At 41.6% G+C, this 19,269-nt stretch overlaps 1 protein-coding gene and 1 long non-coding RNA gene across 2 annotated transcripts in view; one reads left to right on the forward strand and one right to left on the reverse strand.

The window, feature by feature from the left end:
- Nucleotides 1-949: 949 nt before the first annotated feature.
- Nucleotides 950-8,841, reverse strand: LOC135443838 (uncharacterized). Its single transcript, XR_010439120.1, has 5 exons — nt 8,712-8,841; nt 7,856-8,011; nt 4,395-4,464; nt 3,011-3,218; nt 950-2,642 (listed from the first exon to the last, which is right to left on the reverse strand). It is a non-coding gene; the product is annotated as an uncharacterized LOC135443838 (long non-coding RNA).
- A 6,436-nt stretch (nt 8,842-15,277) lies between these two features.
- The window catches only part of CHN2 (chimerin 2), a 158,308-nt gene continuing 154,316 nt past the window's right edge, over nt 15,278-19,269 (forward strand). Inside the window, exon 1 of the mRNA XM_064704546.1 lies at nt 15,278-15,633. Coding sequence (XP_064560616.1) covers nt 15,585-15,633 — 49 coding nt within the window. The 5' untranslated portion in view covers nt 15,278-15,584. The remainder of the gene's footprint in view (nt 15,634-19,269) is intronic.

Consider the following 19,269-nt stretch of genomic DNA (forward strand, 5'->3'; position numbering starts at 1 on the left):
GAGGTCTTCCAGATGAGTACAAAGCAAAATATTGTTAAGATAGCAGGGAACAGTTATTGGGCATAGCTCCTATGCAGAAGCCTTTGTATTTTCAAAGCTTTACACTCAAAGTTGGTTATTTTCACTGCTAGATTTGTGATTATACAAAGGGGATAGGAAGACAACCCTGAGTGATATGTTTATTGAGCAGTTCTGCAAAGGTGAAGAGTGTAAGAACTTGGCATCCAAAACTGTTCTAACTTTACAGCAAATCTCTAGACAAGGACAAGCCACGACACTTATGTCAAAGTTGTTTCTCAAGAAGTAAATAAAAGCAGACATCTTGCAAGAAGTTGGTTTAAGAAAACTTGAGATTTTCTGTATCTTTTACCTACAAGTAACCAACTCACTGAGGAGTCCTTGGTTTTTCATACGAATGGCAGACTATTAACTTTTAAAATGAAAGCTCTGTCAAGAGTGGATGTGACACTATGAAAAATGGGAAGGCATGCTGCATTGCCATCAGTTCACAGCTCTAACATAAATACTATTTTATTCACTTCCATCCACAACCCTAAATAATACAAAGGATACAGCTTACAGAAACTGAATTTCTATACAATTAAATCCACAGCTGTGGAATTTGATACTGTATTCAAAACCAATTTATTTCATTTATTTTTCTGGGCAAAAGCAGAGTGTGAAATTTCATCATACATGTTTGTTCCTGCAAAATTACTACCATAATTAAAGAAGGATCTTGTGGTTAAGACATGACTAAAAGACAGCAGGGACAGAGGCTGTGTACAGCTGCTCTACAGCTTGCAGAGGTTCTGGCTTTAGTCTGCAGAATAGGATAATTTAGTCATAGCATAAAGTAGACAGGACAATGTGTATTAAAATCCACCTGCAGAAATAATTCATAACTGTGCATTATCCCAAATGCAAACTCAGAGCAAGTAGCCATATTTTATTTTTTTGAAAATGCATTTTACATGTTTTAATGAATATTAAAAGCATCAAGAAGTTCAAGGCACCACACTGGGACTTGATCTAGGAGGTGTTTTGTTTCTTTCCTATAGTATAAACTCAAGAAGTTTATAGTATCACTGATAGATAAATAATGCATTTAAATTCTTGAATCCTCATGTTTCCATATATGCTCAATAATCAGAAGGCCAATATCATTGCTGAACACATTCCAACTGCACTTAATGCAATTAACTGGGTTTTAAGAGAATAGGATTGTAAATCCAAGCATACCTAGTGGACAGAAAGTATAGATTAACCTCAGTTCAAGGGGGAAAAAAGTGATAATTCTTTCTGTCATAATATATTTTTCATGTAGGTCTCATATTTTAACAGCTTTAACCAGAGTAATTCCATGTTACTCACATGCACATCAATTGTAGTGAATCAAGGCTTGCAAATTAGAATTTTATTAGCCATAGCAAGGTTAACAAGTAATCTTTCAGTGTAATACTTCAGTGTCGTTTACTCTTCCATTTTATCTGACAGAGGCTCTTGATACCCTCATGAAAGACAGAAATTATTCAGCCTTAGTGGTAACTATCAACACATGTGGCCAATTGGTCTTGAATGAAGAAGCCACAGTGGCAAAAAAAAAAAAAAAAATCACAAAAACAACTGCACAGCTTTGCAACCCCATCAGAAACCTAAAAGCCTTAAGCAATTTAATTATTGTATCTTTCTGCACCAAAATCTCCTAACTGGTTTGGAACTAAAGTTGCAGTAACCAAAAATTTCCTCCCCCGAGGACAACTGATGATATTTGCTCTTATGTGTTTATCTGTTTGAAAAAAACAAAGTCTTCATTTAAAAGTGCATTGGCTGCTGCTTGCAGGGGCTAGAGCTACATGCGTGGTATTTGTTATCAGTTTGTGAGACATATCCAATATGATAGTGAGAGATCCAAAGAAAATAGCTAAGCACTAATTAAATCAATATGCTTTCAAGATGCCAATAAAGTTGCGTGCTTCTAGAGCATAGATCAGCGTTTGACTCCTCTGCAAAGTTCTAAATCTCTACTTTGAGCTTGCACCCACTTTTCTTTACTTGAGAAGTCATTCTGGACAGTGGAGGCTCTTTAATAGGAAAGAGCCCACTGTTATTTTAGAACAACTCACTTTCTACAAAGTAGCAGGATTTCTTTCTGAAATACATTTTTTGAGATAGTGACCTTGATGGAGAGACTCTATGCCATCAACAACTTAACTGGTGTGTTGGCTTCCAGACTGGTTCCAATATATCTTTATGGTAAACTCATTTGCACAATGTGTTTTGTCAGGACAGACTGAGAGTCAATGTGCTCTCCTTGAGTTTGTAATAGAGTTCCATTCTGGGATTTATTTGAAAAGCTTATCCAACCATAACTTTGGTTGGAGAGTTTTGTTTGGCTTCTATTTTATTTTAGGTGTTAAAAATGCTAGAATTTTTCTTTTAAGGGAAGCGTAAGATTCCCTAATCCATTCTTCCATCACAATGGTGTGAAGAAAAGACACAGGGAGATGGGACTCCTATGACAGTGTGACCATAATTGAAGTGGAGAGAAGGAAGTACCTTCTCCAAGACTGTTTAGTTTCCTCAGTTCCAAATGTCTCAGCCACTGTAGGCTCCTGTTTCACTGTACATGGCACATTCTCCTGAAAAAAAAAATAATTTAAATAGGTTAAGATTATTCTCAAGCATAAAAAAGGCTCAAATAGAGAAAATAAGACTGTATGTAACATATCTTCCCTGTGTGACTACTGAGGCCATCACAGGGTAATTGCCTCAAACAAAATGAAGTAAAGATAATAGATTGGCCAAGTAAAACAAACCCCTCATTCTAATCATGTGGACTAAAACTTGTAAATCAGATCTTGTTCTCTGAACTTTGTAGTTTGAGCTTAATAAGATGGAAGATTTAGAAGAACATCCAACTTTTTTTAAGCTCTGGCTTCATCTGCTGATGGGGTTCAGTTACAGCAGAGCAAAATCAGTTTCTCTCTCTAAAACAGAAACCCATTACCTGGATGGCAGCTGAACGGCTCTTTGGGATCTGCAGGTGACACTGACAAAATCCTGACTTACTATGATGGAACCTAAGTCACTGAGACATCCAGATGCCTAAATTTAGGTGTCCTCATATCATGGATCCTACTCATTCCAGGGGGACTTGGTTGGTTCATAGCAACCCTTCTCGGGCCACAATTTCACAAAGTAGAGCATCCAAGGACCTAGAAAGTATGTCAAACCTCAGTTAAACCTGAAAGACATTCAGAAATCAAGTCAAGGAATAAAAATAAATATCACAGACTGTAGTTTTCACTTTCCACCATATTTTGAGATACATTCTCATAACTAGAAAGAAAAATCAAGACAAAATGTGAAAAGTAAGTGCAACTAAACATTGAAAGATTGCATCTTGTTTCTATATAGTAAAGATATTCTCTGGCATAGTGAGCTTATAATACAAAATCCCAAAGTTTGGGAGAGATAACTATGGTTCTCAAAAAAAAATCAAAATATAAATGGTCATGAATTGCAGTGAAAAACTACTGTCCACATTACTAAACACTAAAATAAATCATACTGAAAAAATACTGCTGATTCTAGATTTTGATAAATCTATTTCTTATATAATTTCTTCTCTGCTAATTTGATCATCAATTTTTATCTGTTTATACTGACTTGTTTGCTGAATTGAGTAACTTCAATGAATCCTGTTTCTTGACTCTGTCAATGACATTGGTACAAGCTCTTTTGACTTCTTCACTTTTCTCAACTTTTAGGCTTTAAGCTGAACTCACACATGTTTTATTCAGTAGAGTTCTGTCAAATTATTTTCCCAGAGTGTATCTACAACAAGAGGTTCACAATACTAGAGGATCCCTCAGTCTCTCAAGTTGCAGACATTCCCCCACCTCACACCACTTCTGGGACAGTCAGGCAGGCATTACAGACACACTATCCTATTCCTCTTCCATTTGCAGCTGCATCTCCACTGCTGTCCTAGGAAGTTATAAAGCTTAATCATTCTCTGCTAGTGAGAGATCCATAGGGGATGCAGCTTCTTAGAAACTGGTCCGATTTATTTGATGCCATCATGCCTCAGGGAATGGCGTTTACGACAGAGTTGAATGTTAATGATCAGCATTCCATGTTCTAAAAATGGCGAAAGGTCTATGGAATAGTCTCTGTAGCTATTTCTTGGATGCAATGTCAAGGATAAATATTAACAGGTCCTCTATAAATATAATAATTTGCCCTGCAAAAAAGCCACTTCAAAGAGTATAAAATCCTTCCCAACATCTTACTAAATCAGGCACAATAATGATTCCCTGTATAATGAAGGTATTAAATTGTGTCTCAAATTCATGTCAGTGAAAATTCATTTAGTGTTTTTCACTTACAGGCATCACAGGAAAACGAGTTGAGACAGTCCCACTACTGGCTGTGACAGAAACATTTGTCTTCCAATGTCTGTAAATAGGAAAAAGGGAAATAAGAATTGATTGATAAAAATTTGAATGGAAAAGAGGTTTGCCATTTATTGGTATGAAGAAACTGCTATCACAAATCTAGTCTGAATAATGCACCGTACTGAGACAGAAAGGTTTCCATACAGCCCAAGGATGAAATCAATAGTCACAAAACTCAAGTCCTAACTGAAGCTTTTGACAACTACTTGCTAATTCTAAAAGAAGTAGCATAAAGTCTTTTTTTAAGAGACAAAATATTGTAAGATTTAACTAGCAACTAATGCTCTCTGTTTCCAATACCCTGAGAACAAGAGTATGTGAGTTAATTTTAACATGTGGAAAGAACATTTAATTTTATCAGAGGGAAACAATGAAGAATCTAATTTATTCTCCACATGTGTGCATAACCCCCATTGATATTAATAAGAGTTAAGCAGCCTATGGAGAGGAAAATAGGGCTCCAGATGTGGCAAAATGTTTCAAGAAAATTATGTGCAGCTTTCTAATGACCACAAAAATTATTTCTTTTTCTATATCAGTGTAGAGAGAAAAATTGCTTCATATCCAGCCAGTCATGAAATGTTCCTGGCTTTCCTGAGGCTATGTGTGTGTGAGCAGTGGTACACACACAGACACAGACACACACTCACAAATGTGTATATGGATGGTGTCTCATGGACACACAAGCACATCCTTCTCAGTTGTTGCCTTTTTCAACTAGGGAGATCCATGGCACAGGCTTGTTTGAAATTCCATTGCTCTTCCTATTGGCTGCTCTTCCCAGCAGGGGTAAAAGAAGGAAAATTTTGCTTAATTCATTTTTTTTAAGAGAGTGTTTAAAGTGCTGTCAGAGGTAGCCAATGGGGCAAATAAATGCTGGTGAAAAACCTTCTTTGCCCTACACTACATTTGACTTTAATCCTACAAACTTTGGGGAGTGTGGAGGGTTAATCTTGATTAACCATGGGCTAATTTCCTCCGTTTCCCATTGGCACTCCTGAAGTGGGATGTGTTTTGACTTAATCCTTGACATTTTTACCAGTCACTTCCATTTTCTTTTCAGGATGAACTGTGACATAAGAGGTTGGTCTTTAGCAAGTCATTCCATCTAATTATTCATTCTTCTGAGGCATTTCCTTCTGAAGACATAAAAATACTTTGCTGTTTCTATGGTAGAGCTCTTTCTCTTAATTTTCTGAACTTTATGAGAACACAGCAATCCTTATGCACTTGCCCAAACCAACCACTGCTAAACAGAACCTCTGAAGACCCTGAAAGGGTTGTCCTTTTATTGGTGTTCACAGCAGAATTTTAACTGAATGTCATTCAACTTTCTTTTCACAGCATTCCCTGGGGAACTGCCTGGGCCTTGAAATCCTGCGCTGCATGTTCTCTGTAGCCAAGAACTTGGAAACCTGAACCAAATCATCCTCAACACTTTTACAGCCCCCACTCTGCCCAGCTGAGCTTATTACATGCTAATGTTGTTTGCACACAGACACTTATTTATGACTCTTTTACATAGCTATCATCCAATTGTAACTCTAATTTATTGTGCAATTTTAGAACCATACCATTTGAAGCGCTTGCCTCTGATAAAATTCCCTAAAATTTTCATTTCATGTAATGTCTTTGCATGCTTCAAAATGTCAGAATAATAATGAGAGCAGGACTTCCAAGGTTTTGTTTCCCTATTACATCAATGGGATGAAAGACAGGTTGGGTATAGGCACCTCTGTTTACTTTCCTTTTGAATCATAGACAATAGGATCTTCAGTCACTGATAAAAGCTCATTTGTACTCTGAATGTTTTCCTGTCCACTTAAGCTGATTTTGTATAACATGCAAAATGACTATTCACTATTCAGTTAATTATGCACCAAATGGAGTAAGCCAAAGAATTAGCTTAATCAAGCATTCTTTTTTTTCCCTAGGAAAAGCCCCCAGACAAACCAATCCAACTAGAAAAAACCCAAAACCAGATAAGAGCTATGACAGGTATTGCAGATAGACTCCTGGCTTGACTCTCAGGAGACATTCATTCCCTTTTTGATGGGGCTGTTTACCTCTGATGGGAGTTTTAAACTGGAGATTTCATTTTGCCTTCGTTTACTTTGTCAACTTTTTCCATTGTCAGGCTTAGATAGTTACTTAGCAAATTTCTATTTATGCTACAGGCTATATACATATACATATATATATATATATATATATATATATATATATATATATAATTTTTACAAGCTTTTCATTTTTACAAGCTTTTCATTTAAAGGTTTCCTCAGTTGTGCTTTTACCCTTGTAGGTAAAGACCATATATAAATATATATATATTTATAGCAAACTACTTATGGAATAGAAATATTCTTTACTATCTATTCATCAAAATGCTTCTTCAGCTGAGCTTTTATCTTTGAAGTCCAAATATGAACCACCCCATCATCTGCCTCAGATCACAAATAAAAGGATTAGAAATACAGAAATTCTGCACTGGGACCAAGACCTGGCTTTCCCTTCAAAGTCAGGGTTGTCAAATACTTAAATGGATCTGACTTAGGAAATTAAAAGGGGCCAACAGCTGAAATTGTTATAGCTCCTATCCCTATTGCTCACTACTCATCCATAGTCTTCTATAGTCTGCATACAAGATAGCTTTACCCAGTTCTGAATGAAAGACAAACCTGATCCTCTTTTCCTTATATATATTTGGTGTGGATGCTTAAAACTACAGCAAAGCATCTCAAGCAGAAGATAAATTACTGGGAAAAGTTAACTAAAGAAGCAAGGTAATCCATGATGCCATATCTTGAAATGAAGTTGAATTTACTAAAATATGGGTTTTGCCAGGATAATGGTTCAATACCCAAGATCTGCAGAACATGTTGGATATTTACACTTTTCTCAAACCCCTTAGAGCTCAAAATCCCATTTCTAATCTTCTTTGTGACTGAGAAATTATAAAAAGAGATTTGTTGGTAAACCTGTGGTTACCTTGTGACTGTCCTTGGTGGAATGGTACTAAGCAGGTGCATGGGGGTTTTATTGTATGAAAGGATGTTTTTTCATTTATAAATGCAACAAAAGCTTCAATTTTTGACTAGGAAGATTTTTCTCTACTGATTTATTTCCTCCTCCCTCTACTGCAAAAAAAAAAAATATTGACACTACCTTGTGGCATTGCAGTTTTTACTCTGGTGCATTACAGTTTTCAAAGCACAGTAATTTTTATGATATGTGGTAGCTTAAAGGGAAAAGCAGTATCCAGCAGGGAAATGAAGGGTGAAACACTGGCCTCTTTGAAGTCAGTGAGAAAAACTATTACTGCCTTCAGTATGGGCAAGGTTTCAGCCCAAGCATTCAGGGAGAAACATGGAGCTGTGTATTGATTTTACCTCTTAGGCAAAACTGTAGAGAAGAGAAGAGAAATGCATTCATCTGGAATCTAGGATGGTTAATGTCAGTAGGCCTTTAGGAAATTGTGTTACATAGATGAATGGTATGTTGGTCCAATCAAACATCCAAAATCTCTACATTTGACCTCCAAGTCTCTAAAAGAAGAATAAAGAATCCAACTGAAAAACCCATTATATGCCGTAAGGTTTCTGTTTACATACGTAAAACAGAGCATCCAAATCTGAACATATTGAAGAATAAAACAGCCAAGTTTGAGGCTCCCACAGCTTATATTAGTAAATTGCAAAGTATACCAAATACATTTAGACAGTATTTTGTAAAGGAGCAGTAAACATTTATAAATAAAACCCATATTAATATGGGAATTCTCTCCTAGTAGCTGCCCCTCTCTAATTTAAGATATTTGTAGCTAATTAAGGGAATATAGTATCACAGTTAAGCTGGGGAAATATTGAGATAAATAATTCATGAACATCTGAAGTAAATAACTTCTAAATAGATACTTTGACTAATTTTTTTTTCGACAAATAAATGAGCAAAGCTTTGTTTTTGCAATAGTCTGATGAACTGAAATTTTCATTTCTGTAGCTGAAATAGAACTTATTTTGGACAACTGCTGGTTTAATTTCTAAAGGTTCATAACACACAACTCAGGTAACAAAACATACAGCTCTACCACTATTTATGAATGTAGAGTATCTGAATACATTTTTGTATTCAACTGTTCTCAAATCCATCCGCCAAAATTTGTCAATACCAAGAAATAGGAGAATGCTGAAATAGCAAATAAATTCATTAATTAAATCTTAGCAGATATGCATAAAATTCACATACAAGGAAGAGATGACAGGAGAGTTAAAGTAGCTCTGCTCGGAACCCCACTCTTTCTTGCTTCTTAATGAAAGAGTAAATCTGAGGCTTTGATATCACTGCTTTGTCATGGTAATTGGGAAACTGTGAATTCAACGTGATGACTTTACTGCAGGTTGAAGAAAGGAGAGATGCTGAACTATGAGGAAAAGAATTTATTTAAACGTCAGTCTAGAGAAAAGGCCAAAGGTTAATAAAAGCTATGCATTGTACATTATGGAGTTTCTTTTAAAGCGTGATGTACTTGAAACAATTCTGTATGGAAATCTCAGTTTATGCCCATTAGGCCCATATATTTCATTGAGTTTGTTAATACATAGTAAGATAAGAATTAGAATACTCAGAAAAGGAGACTGATTATTGTTGTTAAGTGCACCAAAATTGTTTCTATTCTTGTATTTTTCACCTCCACCTACATCAAATTATGTGGTAGTGCAATTGCTTCCAATAATTATAAGAAGTACAAAGTAGCTCTTATACAAACATGACCTTCACAGTAGATAAGGATCTATTCTGTTCAGAGAAAGGCAATACAGAAACATGGAGAAAAGTCCTCTTTTCCTGTATGTGCAGGACTTGTTTGATACTAGCTGCCTGGGCCAGCAAAGGGTTTCTCTGTCCAAAATTATTAGTGTTTATGGTTCAGTAAAAAAATTAGGCACATGGTAAAATATTTAGTAGCTATGTGTTCCACCTCTAGAAAAATTTAAGTTAAACACTGTCATGTTCCAAAGTAAGAACATAATCATGATGGAAAAGAGAACTATACTGAAAATAGGACTTTCAAATTGTATTCTCTAAGGCAAAATATTTGAAACTTGTTGATTGTTATGAAGAATGGTAAAACACACTGAAGTTCAATTTCACCTCAACTGATTCTGTATAATTTATTTTTTTTATAATAAAATCTAATGGCAGCTACATAGCTGACAGGTAATTTCAAAACCTTTATCAGTTTCCAATTACAGCTTAGAGCTCCACAATAAAAAACTTTGAAATCAACATAACAAGGAAAGTCTCTACCCCAGCAAACTCCCTATCTGAGGTTTAATTAAAATAGGATGTATGAGACAGGAAGAAAGAGGAAAGGACAAGTAGGATGGATGTTCATAAATTAGTCATAGCAGCAGCTTTAGCACTCACAAATGATGACCAGCCCATTTGCTGTATGTTTTTTTGCAGAGCTAATAAAATTCAATAGATGCTTCTAGTTTGTTCACCAATTGAAGGTGCAGAGCTAAAAATTGCACCAGGCATTAGGGGTCTCAAGCCTTCCTCTTTGGAGTGTGAGCAAAAAAGCAAGAAATCACAGAGAGTCTTGAACTACACCACCACCTGCTGTTGCAATCATTATGACTCACATAATTTATTCATACCCAAATACAGTGTGCATCTGCTATTTATTGATATTTTGGTTTATTTTTCTTATTATAGCTTCTGCTTATATTGAATCAAGTTTCCAAGTACTGTGGATAGTATATAAATATGGATTATATGTTGCTTATAGAGGCCTTTCCCTTTCACAGCATCAAGGAATGAAAAATGCATTTCCTCCCTTTCCAGCTAAGCAATATAAACATCAAAGGAAGGATTAGCATTTTAGGTCTTTGCACTCTAAATCCTTGTGTCATATGTCTTGCTGTCTCACACAGAACATTTATATTTCTATAACTATTACGTAATCAGAGCAGTCAGCCAAACATCTTCACTTTCCTCTTATTTGCATAATTAATTAAATTCCAACATTTTTGCCAAGCTATCTACACTCACACTGAAATAACAACTGCCACTTTTCATGCTGAAATGAATTCACTACCTGGGACTCAAACTGCTGCTCTCCCTGCCAGGTGAAAGTTTACAGCACACAGTCAGCCCCTGCTCCTCTGCTACAACATCCCAGCCAATGTCAGATATTGTGGATTATGGCACATGCCAGAAACATAATCCCTGGTGCTGTGACTGCAAAACCAGAAGGGCCTTGAGGATTGTGCTGCAGCCACCTACAGGGGCCTGGCTGCCAGAAGGCAACACAAACCTTGGCTGTCATATGGCATGGACAGGGCTTGAGGCTGAGGAGGCTCAAGAGGTGCTGATTTCAAGCCAGATTCTTTTAGGAGGGCTCTTATGAAATGTCCCTGTATAATGGAGACTTCAGCAGCTTGAAGATAGCAATATAAATGATTGTCTGCCTTGGATTAATTTCTTTCAGATGAAGTAATCCAGGCTGATACGGAGATTCATGTTACTACAGGTCTTAGCTAGTGCCCTTTTTTTTTTCTCATCTATATTTGTGTTTTAAATCTCTTTTTCTGCAGCAGGAAGCATTCTGCCAAGTCAGTAAAATGAAAGAAATTCTATGCAGAGGTCTTTTCCTCCACTGTGAAAGTGCCTACTATGTCTAAAGTTGAATGAGAGGAAACCAGCATATTAAACGTGTGCATACCTAGCTATGCAATAAGCTATTTGGTTAATAGGGAAAAATCTGGCTTCTTGAAGGAAAGCAGCACAGCTCTGCCTGTTTTCCTTTATTTGTTATTTCTAGGTTTTCAACCCACTGTATAGAAGGGTGACTTTCTGCTTGCTTTTATCACATGGGAGCAGCAACAACTCTTTGTCAGCTAGGGCTTGTCTTCACAAAGTCACTGCAAGTCAGCTGTGGGGGCGATGGCCATGCAGAAGGCAGTGGCCTTTCTCATCTGCAGAGCCTTTTTGTGAAATAAGGACGCAAACCAGTACATACCAGTTGGCTGGGGAACCAAGGCCACTCCAGAGGTCACTCCACAGCACAAAAGCAGCACAGACATGTCCTCAGCTGTCAAAGTCACTGTTTTGCACTGATGGCTCTTCAAATGCAGGTCCTCATCCTGCTTACCCTTACAATTTTACCAAAATACATTCTTCCACCAGAGTTTGCATGACAATGAAATTATGCAGGTACCTACACAGTAACAGGTGTCAAAACACATGGTAAAAGAAAGTTACTTTCAAATATAATTTTACTTATTTTTGTGTTTGGTTCAACAGTTCTTGGCCTGCAAGCCTTATGATTTGCTGTAATTCCATGGTGTTCACTCATTTTTGTTTATTGGAGGACAAAATGTGTGCGAGCTTTAGCTTGAACAGGAGTTTCACCATGCCAAAGTATAAGAGTGGATAAATAGGCTGCAGAAATATTCTAATACATTGAAAGTTTGGAGAAACATTTTAGGTATCTTCTGAGATTTATTTTTTTAATCAAGCAGCAATGGGTTTGTGTTCCTTTAATATTGCAACTATTACCTTGAGCTTCCCATATCTATTAGTTTTTGGAATACAAAGGCCTCTTCCACAGTGCGTCAAATATTTAAACTATTTCAAATTTCATACTGCTAGCTGAGTTTTAGCATTAGGCAGGCATTCATTTCTTTAGTCTATAGACTAGTTTCTGGTTTGCTGAAACTTTGTTCTTCAACAATCTCTTTTATCTCTTAATAAAAATAAATAATTAAATAAGATTTTAAAAACCCAAAACCTAAAGAAACAGCCCCAAAAAACAAACACTCTAACTGTGTCAGTAAAACTAGATTGAATCAATCTAGAAGCAAGGAAATCTTCAAGGAATCTTCCCCAGGAATGAAAACCAGAAAAGCTTTCAGATCTTTCTCATGCTTAAAGCAAAGTATACAGTTTTGTATTTCTCCTTTGCAACTCACTGTCAATGTCAAATGCAGTGCTGTAAGGTCATAATACATAACGAAATGTGATTTTTCTGAGTTCCTCAAAACTTTTGGAAGCTGCGACTTCTCATCAAAGTGCAGATATCATGGAAGCAGGCACTAAATTTAGTTCTATAGGGAGGGTAAAGTAGAAGATTTTTATCAGAGTTATATGAAGCATAGACTTATGGAAAGCCCAGGAATAGTTTACATAAGGGTTTACCATTTAAAGTTTATTCTTGATACTAGGTATTTATATCATTAGTAGTGGGTATATCTGGGCTCTGCCAAATTAGACTAGGGCAGAATCTGTTTACAGTTCTGTAAAACAGAACTGAGATTTGATTGCATTGTCTTTACTTTGCACTTTTTGCACATAACAAGGCTACTTTTGTGTCATTTAAATTTGATTCCCCTTTGATGTAGTAATTTCCCCTCTGGTGTAATGGCTTTTAAGTTCTTTGCTTGTAACAAGAAAAAGGCCATCCTGTCTTGAAATGTGAGTTGCTTTTAATCTGCAGTACATTTCACTTAACTTTATTAATTTACCTTTCAGTGTTGCAGCAACTGAGATTACACAACCTCATACCTGCTCTTACCACAAAAATTGCCAACAGTTGCTGGTTGATAATTTCAAAGGTACACACACTCATAACCAGACATGCTCATACTCTCACTGGTTTTGGATAGAAAATACTCCATTTTCAATTACTGGGATATCTGGAGTAATCATTCTCTGAAGAAATTGCTCTCTTGATTTATCCAGATATATATATGGGTGGAAAGATAATTTAAAATTAGTTAAGGAAATTCTTTTCTGCCTACTAAGTCTCAGCAGAATGAGGGGTTTTTCTCTCTTTCAGGTTATTTGCCCCTGTCCCTGCAGGTTCTGACAGTGTTGTTAACACCACCACATTTCACCAATCATATGAGACACAATTCCAAGAGTTGCTGGAGAGACATGAGGGCAAGAAGAGTGCTAGATTATGGAGGGGAAAATGAAGACACAGCAGGCTACGAGGAGGCAAACACTGGAAAGAGATATAGCAGATGGAGCAGGAAAAACAACCACGTAGGATACAAGGGAATCCCATTTGACTATTTGAAACATCACACACATTGCAAGTAACAATTTACTAGGACAGTCTTGGTGTTACCTGTACTATTGCAGCATTTTCCTACACCCCAGGTATCAGCCTGCTTTTATGACCTATCTGCCTTTCTCATTTTGCCCTTAACATCCGGCCTTCAAGATGCGTGACACAAAATATTTGGCCACAGACCAAAAAGCAGTGACACGCCTGTCCCGGTTTTTATGTCCGTACGTGGCAATTTACAGATTAATGGAGTTAGTGCTAAAGCCTGGTTTAAAGCCCGTTCCTCCTCACCCGGGGCGAGCCGTGGTTACAAGATAAAGCCCGGAGAAGGCAGCTGGCCTCGGCGGTGCTGCCCGGACCCCGCGGGGGCAGCGGGACCCGGCACCGGGACAGCGGCACCGCTGCCGCCGCGGCCGCCGCCGCTAGAGGGGACTCGGGACCTGCTTTCCCGAGGAAAAACGGGAACCGGCCGCGGCTTCTAGGGAGCCCGGGCTGCGTTTTGGCTCCGCGGGAAGAGGGAAGCGGCTGGGAGCGGGTTACAGAGCGGGCAGGAGGTTTGCACGCTGCTTTGGGACGCGGAGGAGCTGGGTGGGTAAGGCTTAGATTGCCAAAGAAACTTTAATGCGCTTCCTCGCTCCCAAAGCAACTTTGTGTTAGAGACTCCCTGTTATGAAACATGGAAGGCTTTCATAAATCAGCGTCATGGCAAATAGGTTTTAAGCTTCTTACAGATCCCGTGCCAGCAAGACTGTGTGCCATGCCACTCGGGCGCCCACCTTCCTGTCGCCTTTCCACCCACGATTTTTAAAGTGAGATGGAAGCTTTGGCTGGCAATAACACATTGGAAAAGGGAATGAGAAGGACAGATAACAGGCGGAAACCTTCAAGTGATGCTTTCTCGGCTCTTCTTTCCCACTTGCACACTAAGACACAGGGCTGCGAACCCAGCTGGTCGGGCAGACCCTCCATGGATGCTGCAGCCGCCCCCGGGGTGCCCCAGAGCCCCCGGGCCAGGAGCGCTGCGGGGGGAGGTGGGAGGGGGAACCCAAACTGTGGCCAGGCCGGGGCCCCGCGCTCGCTGTGCACCTGGCGGGGCAAAACTCCCTGTTGGTGTCGGCCTGTTTTATGGGGTTTTTTACTAAGAAAAAGGGATGTCAGAAGGGAGAAAAAAAAATGAAGAGGAAAAAAGGCGAAGGTGGGCGCTTGCCTGGAGGGAGGGAGAGCCCCGCGGGAACGGAGGGAAGCCCGCGGGGTCAGGAGGCGGACAAAGGGCTGTGAGGGCGAGGGGCGCAGCCCTGCCCCAGCCGTAGCAGCAGCGGGGTCGGCGGCGGGCGGGGGTCGACGGAGCGCAGCCTAGCGCGGAGCCCACGCTGCGGTACCGGGGAGGGAGCACCGGCCGAGGCGCTCAACAGGCGCTGCCGCCCGGCCGGGACGGGCCCGGCCCACGGCGGGAGCCGCGCTCGCTGCCAGCCCCGTGCCAGGCGGCGGCGGCGGGGAAGGGGCTTGGCCGCCGCTCGGCGGGGCTGCCGCGCCGCCGGGGCTCGCCCGAGCGGGACCCACCCTGCCCGCTCAGCCGGGGCCGGCAGCCCGGCCGGCAGCGCCGCCGCTTCCTTTGTGTGCGTGAGGGGAGCTGCGGCGGGTCCCCCCGGCGGGCTGTCAGCGCTGCCCGCGAGGAGGCGGGGAAGGGAAGGGACGGGAAGGGAAGGGAAGGGAGGAGGCGAGGGAAGGCGCTGGCAGGGCGGCTCTCGCGTCCCCGTCACAAGGTAAGCCCTGCTCCCCAGGGCGGAGAGAGGCGCTGGAAGCGCCGCGGGGCCCTTCGCCTGACCTGCCGAGCGGCTTCGCCCAGCCCCGGAGAGCGGCCGGCAGGGCTCGGCGGGTCGCCGCCGCCTCCTGCTCCCCGGCGGCGCGGGGAGCCGAGCGCGGGCTGCGGCGGCGGCTCGGCGCGGCGCGGCTCCGGCACTTTGCGATGGGCTGGCGGCAGCGGCGGCCGGACAGCAGCGGGGGCCGACGCGGGGCTCGCAGCTAAGGGGCGAGGAGGAGGGACCATGGCCGCATCCAGTAACTCCAGTTTGTCCGGCTCGTCGGTTTCCTCCGGTAAGTTTATCCAGCGAGCGCCGCATTTCTCCCCTCCCTCCATTTTAGCAGGGAGCTACCTGTCTGCAGAGCGCCTCGCCGTCCCGCTCGCCCCGGCCGCGCCGCAGGCGCTCCCCGAGCCCCGCCGGGCGCTCTCCGGGGCGGCGCTGCCCCTTCCCAGGGTCGGCTGTCCCTCAGGCGGCACCGAAGGGGGAAACCGGGACGGGGGAAGCGCGGCGGGGCCCGGTTCGCCTCCCCGCCGCCCTGCCGTGCCTTTGTGTGGGGCGAGGGAGAGGGGAGCCCCGCGCCCGGCTGCCTCGCCGGGGGAGCAGCATCCCTCTTGCTCGGGAAGGGGCGCGCCCGCGGCCGGCGCGGTGCCGGGCTCGGGGTGAGGAGGGCAAACAGGGACCAGCGCGCATCCTCTGCCGTGGTCCCCGCGGCACAGGACCGGCCCCGTGTCGCGACCCGGCGCGTCGTGGGGCTCTGGGGCGGGCGGGGGTTGCCAGGCGTGCCGCTCGGTGGGTGTTGTGGCACACCTCGCGTTTTCAGTGCTCCTGCAGGACTGGGAACAATTAAATTCCCGATCCAGATTAAAAATGCTCCAGGTGACGGAGTGCCCCAGGGTTTCGGCCGCGGGTGTGAGGCGCTTGTGGTGCTCTGGGTTTTGGGGATGCGGTGGGAGGCGGCGCGGTGCGGCGCTCACCATGGGGGGCTGGCTGCGCTGCAGACCCGCAGGAGGGCAGAAAAGTTACGGTGCGTTTTAAACCCGGGCAGCCTGAAATTGAAAGCAGTGATACAAGAGTGCCACTGCCTGCTGCTTAGCTCACGAGCAGTTACTGTAATATTTAAGTTATGAGAAATTGGCTGAGAGTAACATCCTGGCATTTCAGTGGGCTGAACGAGTAAATAGAAGCATGAACAACTTAAGGGTTCAAGGGACTTGTGACTCAGTGTTTTATTTGAGGTGCCAGACAGATTTTTAAGAGCATTTCTTAAACATAGCAATATGTGCTGTGAACAGCAGACAAGCTCCTCTGACTATCAATACAACTCTAGCAAAATATAAATAAATGTAAAGGCCAATAAGCAACTACATTTTTTTTAAAGACAATATATGTAACTTACACAGCATATTCTATGCCACTGTTCCAGTGTTCAACACTTACAAACAGATCCGAAGAAGGAACTAGGCCCTAAAAACATTTTTTTAAATAGTTTTAACAAAAAAACACAAACATTGCAAGCCCTTATTGCCTTGACTCAAAAGCACCTGAATGAAGTAGGCATGATAAATTTTGCCTTGTGTTCACATTCACAATGCAAGACTTGCAAGACCAAAATGAAAATAAGCAAGAATACAGCCAACTTTTAGTTGACTTATTAGTGGAGGTACTCATCTGGGCAATGCGGTTTTATTTTATGCATCATTTGTATATTTTTGCATCTAAGTTATGTGATAAAACCAGAAACAACTTTAAAGGCCCAGACTGGAACCTGTGACTCTCTTCCTTGATGCTTTAACCATTAGGCTGCTGAAGCATGTCCCCAGCTTGGAGAAACTGTGTAGCTCCCTTTCTCCATGAATCTCATGGTATTTCTTGCATATAGCTTCAGTGTCTGTAGAAGGATACTGAATGCATCCCTCTGAATCCCCTCTGGCTTTACTAACTCTGGGCTTCTTGTGGATCCTTCTTGTGGCTTGAGAGATGTGCATCCTCTGCAGAGTTGGCTCAATTGCTGAAATGCAGGGAACAGTGGGAGTTCAGGTACATCCTTGGTGTGAGCAGTTGATGTCATCCAACTCCAGGTGGCCTCCTGCTCATCAGTTAAATCTAGTGCCAAAAATAACATCCAGCCAAGGAACTGAGATCTAGGCTTTAGCTGTACATCATCAAAAGATGCACATCAGGAGCTGACACATGACAGTACCCTGGCTTTGTATGAAGCCCTTAGCTATGGCCTACAACGGTTTGTGGTTTGTCTTTTGTTTTGTGTTTTTGCAAGCGTGAGCACAGCTGAGCCTTGGCCCATGCCTGGGGCTCTTAGGTGCCACAGTCGTACAACTAATAAATACTGTCAAGTATTTATTTTATAAAGCAACTGAGTGACCTTGACTTTCATGACTTATGACCCTGGAATGGTTTTTGGTTTTGTTCCAGTTTATTCAATCTATATTTCTTCTATGCATATACTAACCAGCAGTTAAATTTGCTGCAGCATGATAAAGTTGCCAATATTAGCAGACACACCATATCTGACTATGTGCAGCTGTATTCTGGGTGTCTGTGGTTTAAGTTCTCAGAACTCAGCAAGTCTTACAGCATTTTGTTTACATGGTCTAAACAAACAGTCTTGCCTTAAAATGCAGTTTGGTAGAGTTTATATGTATGCTTAGCATGCCAATATGAAGATTTCCAAACTGTATAATTATTTCTATTCCACAGAAGAGGGGAGGTTATACTACATTCTACTAACACAAAAAGGAAGTGAATTTTGAGGTTGATAGCAGAATACCATGCTGCAGAACTCAGGTCTACCACTTCTTACTAGTGCTGCCAAAGCTCGAGAATGTGTTACTACAAGAGACCAGTTGTGATGTAGCATTTCTGCTCCAGTTCCTGCCAATTCATGTCAATGAGAAAGTTAAACAGTTCAAATATAGAACTGCCCAAGAACTTTATGGTGTAGATACTCTGCTTGCTCACTTATGTTTCTGTAAATGTACAAGTGGGATTTATAGTCTTCACTTGATCTTGTGTCTGCATTAAAGGTGAGACTCTGGTTATGTTCAGGAGTGGTTATTTATAAGCACTACCTGCCCAGTGTCATGGCAGGGTGGTGAGCTGTATCTGTGGTACAGATGGAGAGCTAACATGCGTGGAGGGCTATGACTTCAACTATCCACTGGTGGTAAAGCAAATATTCATACTTAGGAGGCTGCTGTTGCTTTGATTTCACAGCTGGAGGACCAGTCCCTCCTTCAGAGCTTGTGTCTGTGGTCTGTGTGCTCATCTCAAGAGCCACTGTGAGGCTGCTAATTATAGGTTCAATAATATTAGGTTCTTGTTACAGGCCCCATCTGACAGAAGCCTCTGAAGGACTTTTTTCAGTAAGCTGGCACTCACTGGTAATAAAATCTACAGGAGAGCCATGGGTATTTGTATTGTATTTATATATCATTTCTTCAAGCTCCCTGCTTTTGGTAACAGAACTTAAGCTGCCCTGACTACCAGCTGTTGTGTTTGAGGTGGCTGAGGGAGAAAGAAGGGTAATATTCTGGGGGAAGAAGGGGGCATGGTAAGAGATTACACTGAGTATTCTTTTTTGGACCTTAGATAAATCTGCACATGGTATAAAAAGCTGATATTATAATTACTTCCACTGGGAATTCCCCTTTACTTTTCTGTAATCTCTTCTTTAACACATACCCAGGTGATCTATTAGCTGTATTCACTGCAAACCCCTAAATTTTGCTCTTCTCCCAAGATGAAGTGCTGATTTAACTGCAAGCAGCAACTTTTCTCTCTCTCCTGTCCTCTAAAGAAAACTGTGCATGTTTTTATGCTTTCCTTCATGCTGCAGTGTCCTTAAAATAGACATTCCCTTGCCAGTGCCCATCTTAGTCTTGACCCTTATTCTCACTCATTATAATCTTTC

This window comes from Zonotrichia leucophrys, chromosome 2, assembly GCF_028769735.1.
Source record: "Zonotrichia leucophrys gambelii isolate GWCS_2022_RI chromosome 2, RI_Zleu_2.0, whole genome shotgun sequence".
Lineage (NCBI taxonomy): Eukaryota > Metazoa > Chordata > Aves > Passeriformes > Passerellidae > Zonotrichia > Zonotrichia leucophrys.